Source organism: Chelmon rostratus, chromosome 7 (assembly GCF_017976325.1).
Source record: "Chelmon rostratus isolate fCheRos1 chromosome 7, fCheRos1.pri, whole genome shotgun sequence".
Classification (NCBI taxonomy): Eukaryota; Metazoa; Chordata; class Actinopteri; order Chaetodontiformes; family Chaetodontidae; genus Chelmon; species Chelmon rostratus.
Window position 1 is genome coordinate 19,843,013 of NC_055664.1, and position 12,244 is coordinate 19,855,256.

The following is a 12,244-nucleotide window of genomic DNA, read 5'->3' on the forward strand; positions in this document are numbered from 1 at the left end:
AACGGCTCCGTCTACTACAAACGCGGCGGTGCAGGTGCTCTGTCTCTTCGGGAGAGGATGCGGATGGAAGGACGGGGGAGGGAAGGGATGAAGGGAAACGCCACGAGGAAAGAAAATAGGATATGAAAAGGGGCTTTTGCTAAGAGACCGTGAGGTGCAAGGTCGAATATGAGAGATTGGTTGAACGGGGCACTTTGTGTGGTAATAGCTGGTCGGCAATAGTACTATGATTTGGTATGTGGCCACTCTGATAGCAAGTGTATTCAGCACCAGAGGAACGGCCGCTCAAGGTGAGTTGAAGTGCAATATATCCTGTGCCGCACATCGCATATGATTCCTGCTGCCTCCGTGTGCGCCTGCTGCTGCTTTTTCTAATCGCATGACATTTTTTTAAAATATATATATATGTATGTTAGGTCATATGAACTGTGGGGCTATTTCACTCTAACAATCGGCTTCATATCCATTATGTCACGTGAAAGTTGAGCCCTGGTTCAATCGCATCAGGGAAACAACAATTGTCTGGAAACGGCCTGGCCCACATCATGCATGATATGTGAGACGGGATCACTCAACACTGTCTGTGATACAAATGCTGCTGTCCAGAATGACTGACCACGGCAAAAGATGGCTTGATTGATGTGGCTGCGTGGCTTTCGGCCTGTAGTGGGATGTCCACGAGGCTCGTCCGTGCGATAAAACAACGAGCGAATTGGATATAGCGTCCCCGATGCTGAGGGGGGAAATGTGTGCATTGTATCATGGCAAGCAGTCCCATTTGAGTTCTCCAGAGAGGGGTGTGACCGTCTCAGCCCTCCAGATGGAGAAAAGTAGCTAAATAATGCATTGCGTGTCAGATAAAATGCACTCTTGAATTGATAGAGCCCGCTGCTGCATGCTTGGGATTCATATGCCGAATTTCACATTGCACATGGATACGGTCACTGTGCCGTGTGTGACGCGCTGAGCGCACACATGCTGCAAGGCTCGCCTCCTGCTGATCTAAGCCGTTCATAAACTAGTCATTCCTCGAGCGAAAAAAAAAACTGCACAACATCCCTTTTGTTCTGATTTTTCCTCAGCACACTGTATTGACCCATGTACTTACTTAACCTTGCTTTTCCACTCGTGTCCAGATGAGGGAGACATGTGCCAGGCTGTCGCTTGGTAACTGATCCCAATGACCCCACATACCCAGTCAAAACTGGTCTGCTCACAGGTCTGGCTCCTCCTGAGATGACAGCCAGGTCCAAGCCAAGCAAAATGCAAAAAAAAAAACTTCCTCTCATCATGCAGGGAAACACGTTTGATTTAGGAACAGGGAACCTCTCATGGGTGCGATTGTTTCAAGCAGAAATTCTCCATTTTATGGAGGCATAGATGTGGCTTAATAATATCGACTCGGAGGTGTTGTCTGGTATCGGCACTGCACTGAAGGTGATTTACTTTTGAATAGGCTTACAGGCTGCACCAGAGAGTCACAAATCACATCGTAGTCTGCTAGTAATTACAAATGAGAGCTGGTCTACCTCTTGTGTTACAGTGTCCCAGAGTGTCTGGACCCAGTCTGATGCGACAGAGAAAAGCATGTTAACACCAACTGTGTCTCATTTTTCATCCCCTTTTGCTAATGATAGGGACAGGATAGCATAATTATGCCGTTTTAGTGTCTTAAATGCTTAGTTATATACATAAATTGCAGCATAATTCATTGACAGTCTGAGGAAAGATGTGTGCAAGGCACCAAATATTGAAAGTATTGAAAGAAGTCACAGTGCGTAAAATATAAAAATATTGACTGAGCTTTTTTTTTTTTGTAAGGGTGAAGCTTGGCATTTTGGGAAATAAGCTTATTCAGTTTCTCCCTGAAGATACACTGAGCAGGTTAGCTTAGCTTAGCAAAGACCGGAAGCAGGGGGAACACCTAGCCTGGCTGTGTCCCAATTCGTATAAATCAACCCAGCAGCATGTATTATGTAGTAAGTGTTTGTGCTAAGCTAAGCTAACCTTCTGCAGACATGAGAGTGGTATCAGTCTTCACTTTCAGCAAGAAAATTAATGCACATATTTAGACACACATATTCGACCAAATGTCAAATTATAGCTTTGAGTCATGGCAGCTGAAATCTTAATACACCTGCTCTGTGATAGTAAGCTGCAGACCACATGATTTCCTGTTGCAAGCCAAAGGGTAGTGATACGCATGTCAGCTGTTTTAGCACTTACATTCTCCACTGAGAGCCAGTATGATCCCATCCTGTTGGATTGGATATCATACTAACAAAATGATGAGCCACACCCAACCTTAATCTGTCAATTAGAAAATACTGTATCAAAGAAAGTTTGATGGGTTTTCCGTTGTCAGATCTGGAGGTGAGAGCACTGATAACATGATTGAATTATTTTTTCCACTGCATCATGCATGAGAGATACTGATCAGATATCAAGGTACCATTCAGCATAAATCAAAAGAGATGCCGACAGATAACTTCCTCCAAAACATACAGAAGAGATGAGTCTGCAGCATGGCCAAGAAATGTTTGACTTTCCCTGTAGAGAGCTGCATTTAAAAATGCTTTCCTGAAACAATTCACGTATAATAATTTGTCTTGCAGTTTTTATTCAATAATCATAAAATTCCACATTAGGGAGATGTTAGGAATATATTTGGATAAAAGCGACAGAATTACATCATAAATATGACGTTGCATTATTGTAATTTCAATTTACACAAGCAGATCACGCTACATCTCGTGCTGTTCTTAAAGTTATTTCCCTTATATCACACAGTCCTGCTTAAACTGTAAAACTATATATTAATGCACGTGATACAAGACGAGCAGGATGCTGTTAGTTCTTATTTCAACATGTGAGTTTTGTCGAGGGCACACTGTGAATTGATGCAGGCCATATTCCTCCCATCCAAAGACATGGCGGCCATAAAGGCGGTGTCATCTGCAAAAGGGGGTAGTTTGAAAATGCGGTTGTAGGCACATTCATCAATGTACATGAAGTAACATATAGTAAAATAATGACAATTTTAACGGTCGCAATCATTATTTAAGTCAATAGCAGATAACATTTGTCGCTCATAGTCTGTCAAACGCGAAGATTTGCTTTTAATTAATTACATTTATGTCCGTTGAACTGGAAAAAAGGGAAAATTTAAGCAATCAGTTTTGAATTTGGTGCTGTAAGCTGTTATGGCCATTATATGAAGTGCACCTGTCTATAGGAACTATCCACTGACGCTTGCATTCCTATACTGAGTTGTGCTCAGAGAGAGGCTGTCTGACAAGTCGAGTCCCAGATGCATGAAATGTTTTCATCTTTAAGGGAAACTGAAAACCTAAATGGATCAAGCTTAGCTGGGGGATTAATTGTGGCTGGCAGGATGGTGTTGAAAGTGGAAGGTGAACTCAGTGGACAGAATCCAGATATACAAGCTAAGGGGGTCCAGATTTTTTCCAGACAGAACATCATCTGTGTTGACAGATTTGCCTGATAAAGACAGCAGAAGCAGGGTTCAAGCAGTGGATCATATGTAAAGACATGCTGAAAGGGTTACGTGGTGAGTGACCTGTTGTTCAGATGTCCATGTTGGGTGCATGAATGGCTAAAGAATTCATGTTGCGCTGTATCTGCACGGGATGCGTAGTCAGGGCGGCGTGTTAGCAGAGCAGCAGCTTCCAGTGCTCTGTCTGAGGATGCGTTTAAGCGCAGTATTAAGTGCAGGCCACCTGTGTTTTGACATAGCCCAACACAAAATCACTGTAGTTATGCTTGTAAAATGAAAGAAAATAGACCCAAGGCATAAAAACATGCTTCAGCTCATGGTTACACACAAATGTAGCGCGAATAAAATGTGCACATTCCTGGGGGAAAGTTTTCAAGGGTTGTAAAACCCGTCCTCATAGTATTATAAACCACTGTGCATTGTTTTGGCATCTGATAAGCCTTCAAACTCATGGATCTATTACTCAAACCAGCCTTCCTGGAGCTCATTTCTGAAACAATACGCCCCCACCAACGCAGCAAATTGCATTTTTTAAACACAAAGCTGTTTTCAGTCTAAACGTGTGGTAAACAGCCTTGTTCCCTGCACCCGACAAGTTCGCCTGCACCTTGTCAACAATCGCATGAATTTGGCAGTCTTCTTATTCTTGGCGAGCGCTGGAAGTGTTGGGTTTTGCACTGAGCTGTTGTATTAGCCTGTGGATTAGAGAATGAATTAAACTTTTAAAAAAATGGAAAACAAGTTGCAACTTTTGAGAGCGAATATTAATTAGAAAAAAATGAATGCAGTCAGTCACACACTTTTAAGATTATAGAAAGCTGATGCAGTCCACAACTTTCTGAAAGAATAATTCAATTGTACATACAGAAAAAAAAAGCTAATGGCAAAAAATCTTCAAACAAAAATGTAATTAGATAAGTGGAGTAGATGGATCAGTCAGTGATTTGAACGGAATTGCTCAGGTGTGAGCAATCAGTCACAGTAAATGGACGGTCAAAGAAGTTTTCTTGTGCCAAGTGCTCATCGGGGAGGCAACATATGGTCGGGGAGACTCGAGGTTAGTTCAACAATGTCAACGGTGACTTGGCAACCAATCAAGGTGATGCAAGAGGGACACTGATGGCAATACAGAAGTAATTAAATGTCATTGGCAAATGTCGGGGAGTGGTGTATTTGAAGGACTATTTTCAGCTTGACTCACTGATGGCAGACTGACTCTCCTCTCAGGTCCTGTGCTGGGACTTGGTGTTTCTTAAGCGTTTGTTGAACTGGCTTTTGGCCAGATGGTATCCATCTGTAATTCCCTTCTTGTGAGCCTCCTTCTTGATGTTTCACATGGATCTCGAGCTCCCTTGTGAACCGTGGCTTGGCACACTTGTTCTTGTCGCTGGGTTTCTTCTGAAGGCCCGCTTCTTCAAAGACGGCGATATATAGGAGCAGACAGTATTTTGTGATGGTGTCAAAACTGCCACTCACATATCTGAGGCCTCCCAGTAGTGCCGAGGCAGCGTCTGAAAGCCCTCCTACTGTGTCTGGAGTCCAGCATCAGATGGTGGTTCAGAGAGAATGGGCTGTCTTCAGTTTTTGTCTGGATGTTGGAACTGTCTGGGACATTGTGTGAGGCTGATTTCCAGTGAGATGGTGGAGGAAATGTTTTGACAGCAGTGTTTTAATTTGTCTAACATCTGCAGTGTTTTCAAAAGTTTTAATGATATGGGAAAGGGACACGTTTGTCTTCCTCCAAACATCCGCCTCAAGGCAACTTACTGATGTTTCATGTTATGACTGCTTTTCTGTATTTGTCAAAAAGTCATACAAACCTAATAAGACTGCAACAATTGAATAGAAATATTAGTTTTTGTAAAAGATCTACTCTTTGTGAAGAGCAATGAAAAGTCAATTTTGGTGGAATTTCTTTTTAAACATGCCTGATATCAGTATATCAAATTTGTCAATTCGTGTCAAGTTGTTTGGCCTTCAGCATCTATAAGAATCAAAGCCCTCTTGAACCTGAAGAGCTCTTGCAGACCCGGCCAATGTTACAGTGTTTACAGTGTGGTGATGGGCACTAAGTGATGCAGTGCCACAGGGTTGCAGAGGTTGGGTCAGTTCTATTTAAAAACAGCCAATGCTGCAAATGAATACAAAAAAAAGAAAAAGAAAAAGAAAAAGAGTCCTTGAAGAATGCAGTTGGTTGTACTTTTATTCCTAGTTTGACTGTTTAGGGATTTGACATTTATTATATATCTGTGTTCTTATGTATATTACAACATCACATTTCACAACTCTTCTTTGGAGCACACACATGCTGCCGCTGATGAAGGCGAGACAGCTGAAAGGGTGAAAGTTGAGGGACGTGTTTTAATTTTGAAGGACTTGCTTTGAAGCTCACACTGGTCTGCACCTCGCTGCGTGTGCCCTCTCAAACTGAGATGTTTTTATGTTTATAATGAGCAGGTTAGATGCCACTTTCACAAAACAGTAACAGTTTTGCAGCTGCATCAGATGCACACAGTGTCCTGAACTTACCAATGAAGTTTTTGAACATTGCTGAGTACCTCGTGCTGACATCACTAAAGTGATCTGTTGTATGATGCAATGTGTATTTTCTGTGTTGATCAGTACAGTGAATGGATTAATATCAGGTTTAATTGGGTGGTAGCACCACCAAGTAATCCCTTATTTCAGTAAAAGTAGTAATACCACAATGTCCTGCATTAAAAATGTAGCATATTAGCTGCAAAATATATCTAAATTATCAAAAGTAAAAGTACTGATCATGCAAACAGTGTGACGCACCATTTTACTGTTGCAACAAGTCAAGGTGGAGCTAATTTAAAGTACTTTATTTACTGTTTGGTACTTTCATCTGTAGAAATTGACATGTTTTATGAACTGATGTAGATTAAATGTTTCATATGAAATGTAGTGGACTAAAAACTACTGAAATATAGTGGGGTGGCACTATTAAGTAGCGTACTGGAGTAAAATACAAGTACCTCAGCAATTGTGTAACTGTATGTAGCCACTTTCTACTCAAAACATCCCAAAATACCCAAAAATAAAAACTGAAAGGTTGATATCTGAAGCAGGTCTGTGTTGCTGGTGGATGCCGGTGCTCAGCAGTGTGAAGCTCTCATGCAAAACATCAGTAATTGCATTTAATAAAACCCTAATTTAACCTCTTATTGCCTCAGAGCATCAATATACGTCCTCATGCAGTTGTTGCCGTTATTAATCTTCATTTTTTTGGCAGCATTGTGTCATTTCTCTTCTCACCTATCCAGTTTTCTTAAACTATAAGTATGTGTATTTAAATTTGCTTGACTGATGCTTTAACTTGCCTGCCAAGCCGCTCTGAAATGATTCGGTCCAGCCAGTTCATCATTTCCCGAAACGGTGCGACTTCATCTCTCTTATTCATATTTTTCACTGCTGCACTTTCTCGCTCACACTCATAAGAGTAAAGCTTAGTAATGAGCTTAGCAAAAGGCCTGCGCTCAAGCTGTGGACGGCAGACTCTCAGTACTGGGCATGTGCCAGCTCTTTCTGCTGGTGCCCCCCCCTCCCTTCCCCCCCTCTCCTCCCTCAGCCAGTCCGGTCCCAGCGGAGTCTCCTTGCTAACAAAGCCTGCAGCATTCTGGGAAAGCCAGTTTTTCAGATCATGTGGTTCTGGTTGGACGGGCTGCTCTCCCAGCCACTAGATCATCATCTCTCTGAAAGCATGCAGCGCAGCTTATAATAATAGAAGTGAAATATGATATTGTGTTGATGTAACACTTACCGCAGGTCCAGTTATATGAGCTGTACAGAAAAGTCTATCTGTCTTATCATGCAGCTGAGGAGAATAAATTTGTGTAGACCTGCGATTGATCAGGCAGTCGACCGATAAATGAACTTAATGATTAAATGGAGAATTCCAATGATTTAAACTGGGAGAAAAAACAGTAGTCAGTGGTTCACTGTGATTCAGGTGATATAGTGGCATTTACTGAGGTCATGACTCAGACTGTGAAGTTTTCTTTGAAAGTTTTGTACTTTAGAGTTTTGCATTCATGGCCTGTCTGTGACTCACACTGAGAATTTTACTTGGAATAAATCTGGGAAGGGAAACGTAGCTTTTTTTAAATATTCATACTTCCCCCCACTGAATGATAGAAAGTCTGGTTTGCATCACTCACACTTTCAGTAGGTTAAACTTATTTCACATAATTGCACTTTTATCCTTTAACCAATGTGACATTTGTATCAGGCAACATGCTCGTAGCTAAAAGATAAAAACCTCATTATTCCAGTTCTTGAATTTTCAAAATAAAACGGTACATCTCCGTTTCATACGCCTGCCCCACACTGTGTATTCCTCCCTAGCAAGGGAAGATAAACTTTCCCTTGAACTTCCAGAAGATCGTCTTGCGTCCGACAACAAGCTATTGCGGGACCTCTCTGCAAATAATTGTCTCTCGAAAGCAAAGGTGGAAGTAGTGTAATGTTGTTATACTGCCCTAAAAGGTGTTAGGGAGGAGGTTGGATGGATGGTTTGTTGGTGCAAACTGTGTGCCCTCCACACTGGAGACTGTGGTTTGTCTGCCGTCTCCTACCAACAGTCAATGTATAGTTTCTTTTATCCATGAAGTTCATCTCAACCAGTCGCCTAAACTCAAACATACCTCAACCTCAGGGGCCACATATATGACATGCTCATCATAATCACATGTTTTATCATTTTGTTATGAGAGTTTAAGATATATTTAGATAAAGATAAGTCTTTATTGAGCCCAGGAGGGAATTTCAGGTGTTGAAGCAGCACAAGGAATAATATATGATATGAATAAGTAATGATACATAGTGTTTCTATTAGTATATAAATATAATAGAGAGATAATATAGAAATACAATATAATATAGCATTGGATATCAAATATGAGGTGAAATGTAGTTATAGCATAACATGATATATAGTACAGATGTAAAGCGTAGAATATAAAGCATGATATAGTAGAGTATGAGTACAGTGAAGTCATATATAGTATAGTATTTTATAATATGCTGAATCATCAGTGTGGTTTGATGCTGTGGGGAAGTCGAGTCATTGACGATCTGATCAGAGTCAGTTAAACTGGATGGAGTGGGGTGGATTCTGATCAGAAAGAGAAGTCAGCGACTCCTCCTGATCATCCAGAGCTGGGAGCCGCAGATAAGGATCTTTTATCAGTACGACCGCGCCGGACCCAACAGATAATATCGAGGCACTTCATTAAAGGAGGTGCGGCGGACTCTTCTCCACGAGGATGGTCATGTCTTTGAATCTGCTCAGTGGATCACTAATTGTTCCTTGCAGTGGTGCTGGATGAAGGCCCCTACAGGTTGATGGAGGTTTATCTGTTTGAGAAATGGCTAATGAGCCATCAGACTGAGCTTCCTTCTTACCGAACCAGACTGCTGCTGAAACAGGGAAGCTGCCTTCTCAGATGATCTTAGACCACTTTTAATCCCTGTCTCAGAGTAATACCTGGAACTGTTTCCACATCTCCAGTATGTGTGAAGAGTAGTAAATATATACAGATGCTCTGGACCTTACAGCTCTCAGAAATAGTGGCCATTTTTCACAAATTTCTGAACCTTTATAGACAAAATGAGTACTGGGGATTACTGATGATGGAAATAATAGCTAGATGCAGCCCTTCTTAGATGTAAAAGCTCTGATAGTCCTGAGAAATCACACTGTTAAAATACTGTGAAATACTACAGACAGATGAACCCATGTAGCCAAAAGTGTATAGTTGTAGTTTCTATGACTTTTTTTTTTTTTTACAGTACATGCAGTATTTATACACATTGTACCAACAACAACAAAAACCTGACATCTCAGTCTCATGCATGGTGGAGCTGTGTAGGCCCATGTAGTAGCACCTAATTCTACGTTTATTTGTCAAGTGGGGTATATAATTTGAGTACTATTTAGATTTCTAGCGTTGACCGCATTAATTTCTTTAAGTTTCTTTCAAAAGTGTAAGAAAGTCCTTAAAAAGAAGCAAGACAGTGTTTCAGAGACAAAAAGGAAATGATGCTAATACTGCTAATGGGTAATAATCTCCTAAAAACGAAATAAACCATATAATAATGCACTTTTTTAAACATGCATGCAGTAGCTGCAGAGGCTCATGTTGGGAGTGCACATAAAAAAATCCAACCACTTGCAAAAAACATAATGCAACATAATATACCGATATATTTGCAGTATTCATAATGCTCATACTATTTTTGTCTTTCCTCAAAATGTGACTGCACTTCGACTGAATCCATCTTCAATCAAGAACCTGTTTCCTGCATTTGAAAGGAACTTCTCGCTCCTGAATATGTCGCGTCTGTCCTCTATTTAGGGGAAACACATACATGCATCTGCCAGAGAAGCTCGTCTTTCCAGAGATAAGTGTTGAATCCACACTGAGCTCACTTGCGTCGCTCAGAACTGCAGCTCGAGTGTTTGTGTACCAGAGAGTCGTACAGTAGAAAGGGTAAATGAGCAAACGGGAATTATATGGGAGCGGATGCGCTGATTGGAAGTTGTGTGGAGCTGATGTCGTTCTGTGGACGTCTGAGCAGAGCACATATAGGAGCTCTGTGTTGCTTCGAATTGTTCTCTCACGCTGTTGCTTATGAGTTATTGATGCTGAATAAACACAGTCCCATAACCAGCTGTAATTAGACAAGCCACACGAAAGCACTAATAAGAGCTGTTAGCGGCAATATGCCTCTTTGTGTAATTAATTTAAAACACCTCGGCTGAAGCAGTTATAACTCATCTAAAAAATGACTGACTCATGGCTGGACTGAGGAATTTCTGTGCCTTGCAGCTCCTGCCAAAGATGCCCTGTAATGTGCACCTCTGGCAGCGTGGTGCCCAGCGATGTTGGTTCGCCCTCTGCGCCTTTGGCAAGCCAAGCCCATTTCACACACCCCTCTCTCTCCCCTTGCTGTGTGTTCGAGCAGGTGTCAGCACATCCATTGCATCCCTGACTGAGCATTGCTTGTCTGAGGAGGGAACTTTGCCATTAAAGAGGGCTAAATAATGAAGAGACCAGATCTATCTTCCATTGTGCCTGTGCACAAAGTTAAAGTGGAGACAGTGAGGTCATTGTCTTGTCTGCTGAATTCAACCTTGTGAATGGCATTTTATTACCTGGACTGGGAAATACCTTTTGGTCCAAAGCATAAAATGTTAAATCTGTAAAATATGTGGAATAATAAATGGAATTTGGCACAGTGCACAGGAGTAAAGCCAGCAGGTGGTTGGTGGAAACCTGGTGCAAGAGAAGGTGACAGAGAAGAAGTGAAAATAACAGAAATTCAGCTGTAGAGGAATAAAAGCAGAAAGTTGGAGAGAAAAGACCCTGAACTGAACTTTCACCAAACCTTCATTATATGAGTGGAACGATCCCTCATAGATCATTTCTGGAACAATGTCTCCTGCCAACCTGCAGAGCAATGTGGGTTTTAGGGCTCAGGACTCTCCCAAGGGTCTGAGCAGATCGACTTTATACTGCGTAGTTATGTGACCTCTGCCTGGGCCCGAGTACCCGTTATGGTACATGTTGCTTGTAATTGTGTCTCTACCTCTGTCTGCGTTCACATATTCTTACTTTGCACCATGATATATATATACACACACAACCAGAAACTGCATCCTAACAATTATCTGTCATCTAGGTTTCTCATTTTGTACACAGATGCGTCTTTAACTGGAGTTAATCAGTAAAAAATTGTGTTATCGCTCTCCTCTTTCATTACTGGTGATCACATAGAGAAGCCAAATCTAGCAGGGTGCTAAATTCAGCTAGAAACCAAACAAGGTTCTCCCTAAATATGCTGAGGTATTAGATTACATTAGAATGATGAATAACCAGGCGAATAATGATCAAAAGCAGGACACTCGTGCTCGTGAGAGTCTAAATGTCTCTCTGTTTCTATTCCGTTGGACTAGCTTGTGTATATTTGAATTTTACAGATTCAGACTAACACACACATATGTGCAGATCCACACAGGCATATCCCCAACACCACCACCACACACACGCAGGCCATTCTCTGATGTGACCTTCAGCGCACGCAGGCTGGCATTCAATTACCGCCCTGTCAGTGGGCCATCCAGCCCAGTGGCTGCACGTCCTTGAGCTTCTCCCTCCAGCCTCCGTCCAGTCTATATTCCATTACACCCTCCACATCCAGAGCTCCGTCCGGCATAAAGCAGGGCCCGTATCCTCGTCGCTGTGAGGCACGCTCGCAGCTTGATAGATCCTTTACAGAATCTCTAACTGCAGTGAGCAATGGATCCCCTCGCTCATTCGCTGAATCAAATCCGAGCATGAGGTAAATATTAGATTTTAGTTTTGCTGGGTGAAATATTGTGCTGGTGTCGGCCCTCGCCAGAAAACCCAAGCGCCGCTGCTCTCAAATTGTGTCTCATTGAACTCCCCCAGTTTTCATATTTTTCCACAGTTTTGTTCAGTGTGCCATCGGACGTCATTACTGTGAAAACATTTCGTCGGCTCTGCGCTGCCTGATTATTGCCCCGAAATTGGCTTGAGAGTCTATTTACTGTACAAATCTGTGATTATTACTGAAAGAACAGTGTGGTGTGCTTTTCGTGCGAGAGCCATTTTTAGCCGCTGCCACTTGAAAAACACTCGGAGTTGAAATCTCCTGCGGATTTAACCCCGCGCGCCCCGG

General features: G+C 42.0%; 1 protein-coding gene across 1 annotated transcript in view; it reads left to right on the top strand.

Annotated features, from left to right (window-relative positions):
* Positions 1-226: 226 nt before the first annotated feature.
* The window catches only part of igsf9ba (immunoglobulin superfamily, member 9Ba), a 63,236-nt gene continuing 51,218 nt past the window's right edge, over positions 227-12,244 (top strand). Inside the window, exon 1 of the mRNA XM_041941257.1 lies at positions 227-290. Coding sequence (XP_041797191.1) covers positions 227-290 — 64 coding nt within the window. The remainder of the gene's footprint in view (positions 291-12,244) is intronic.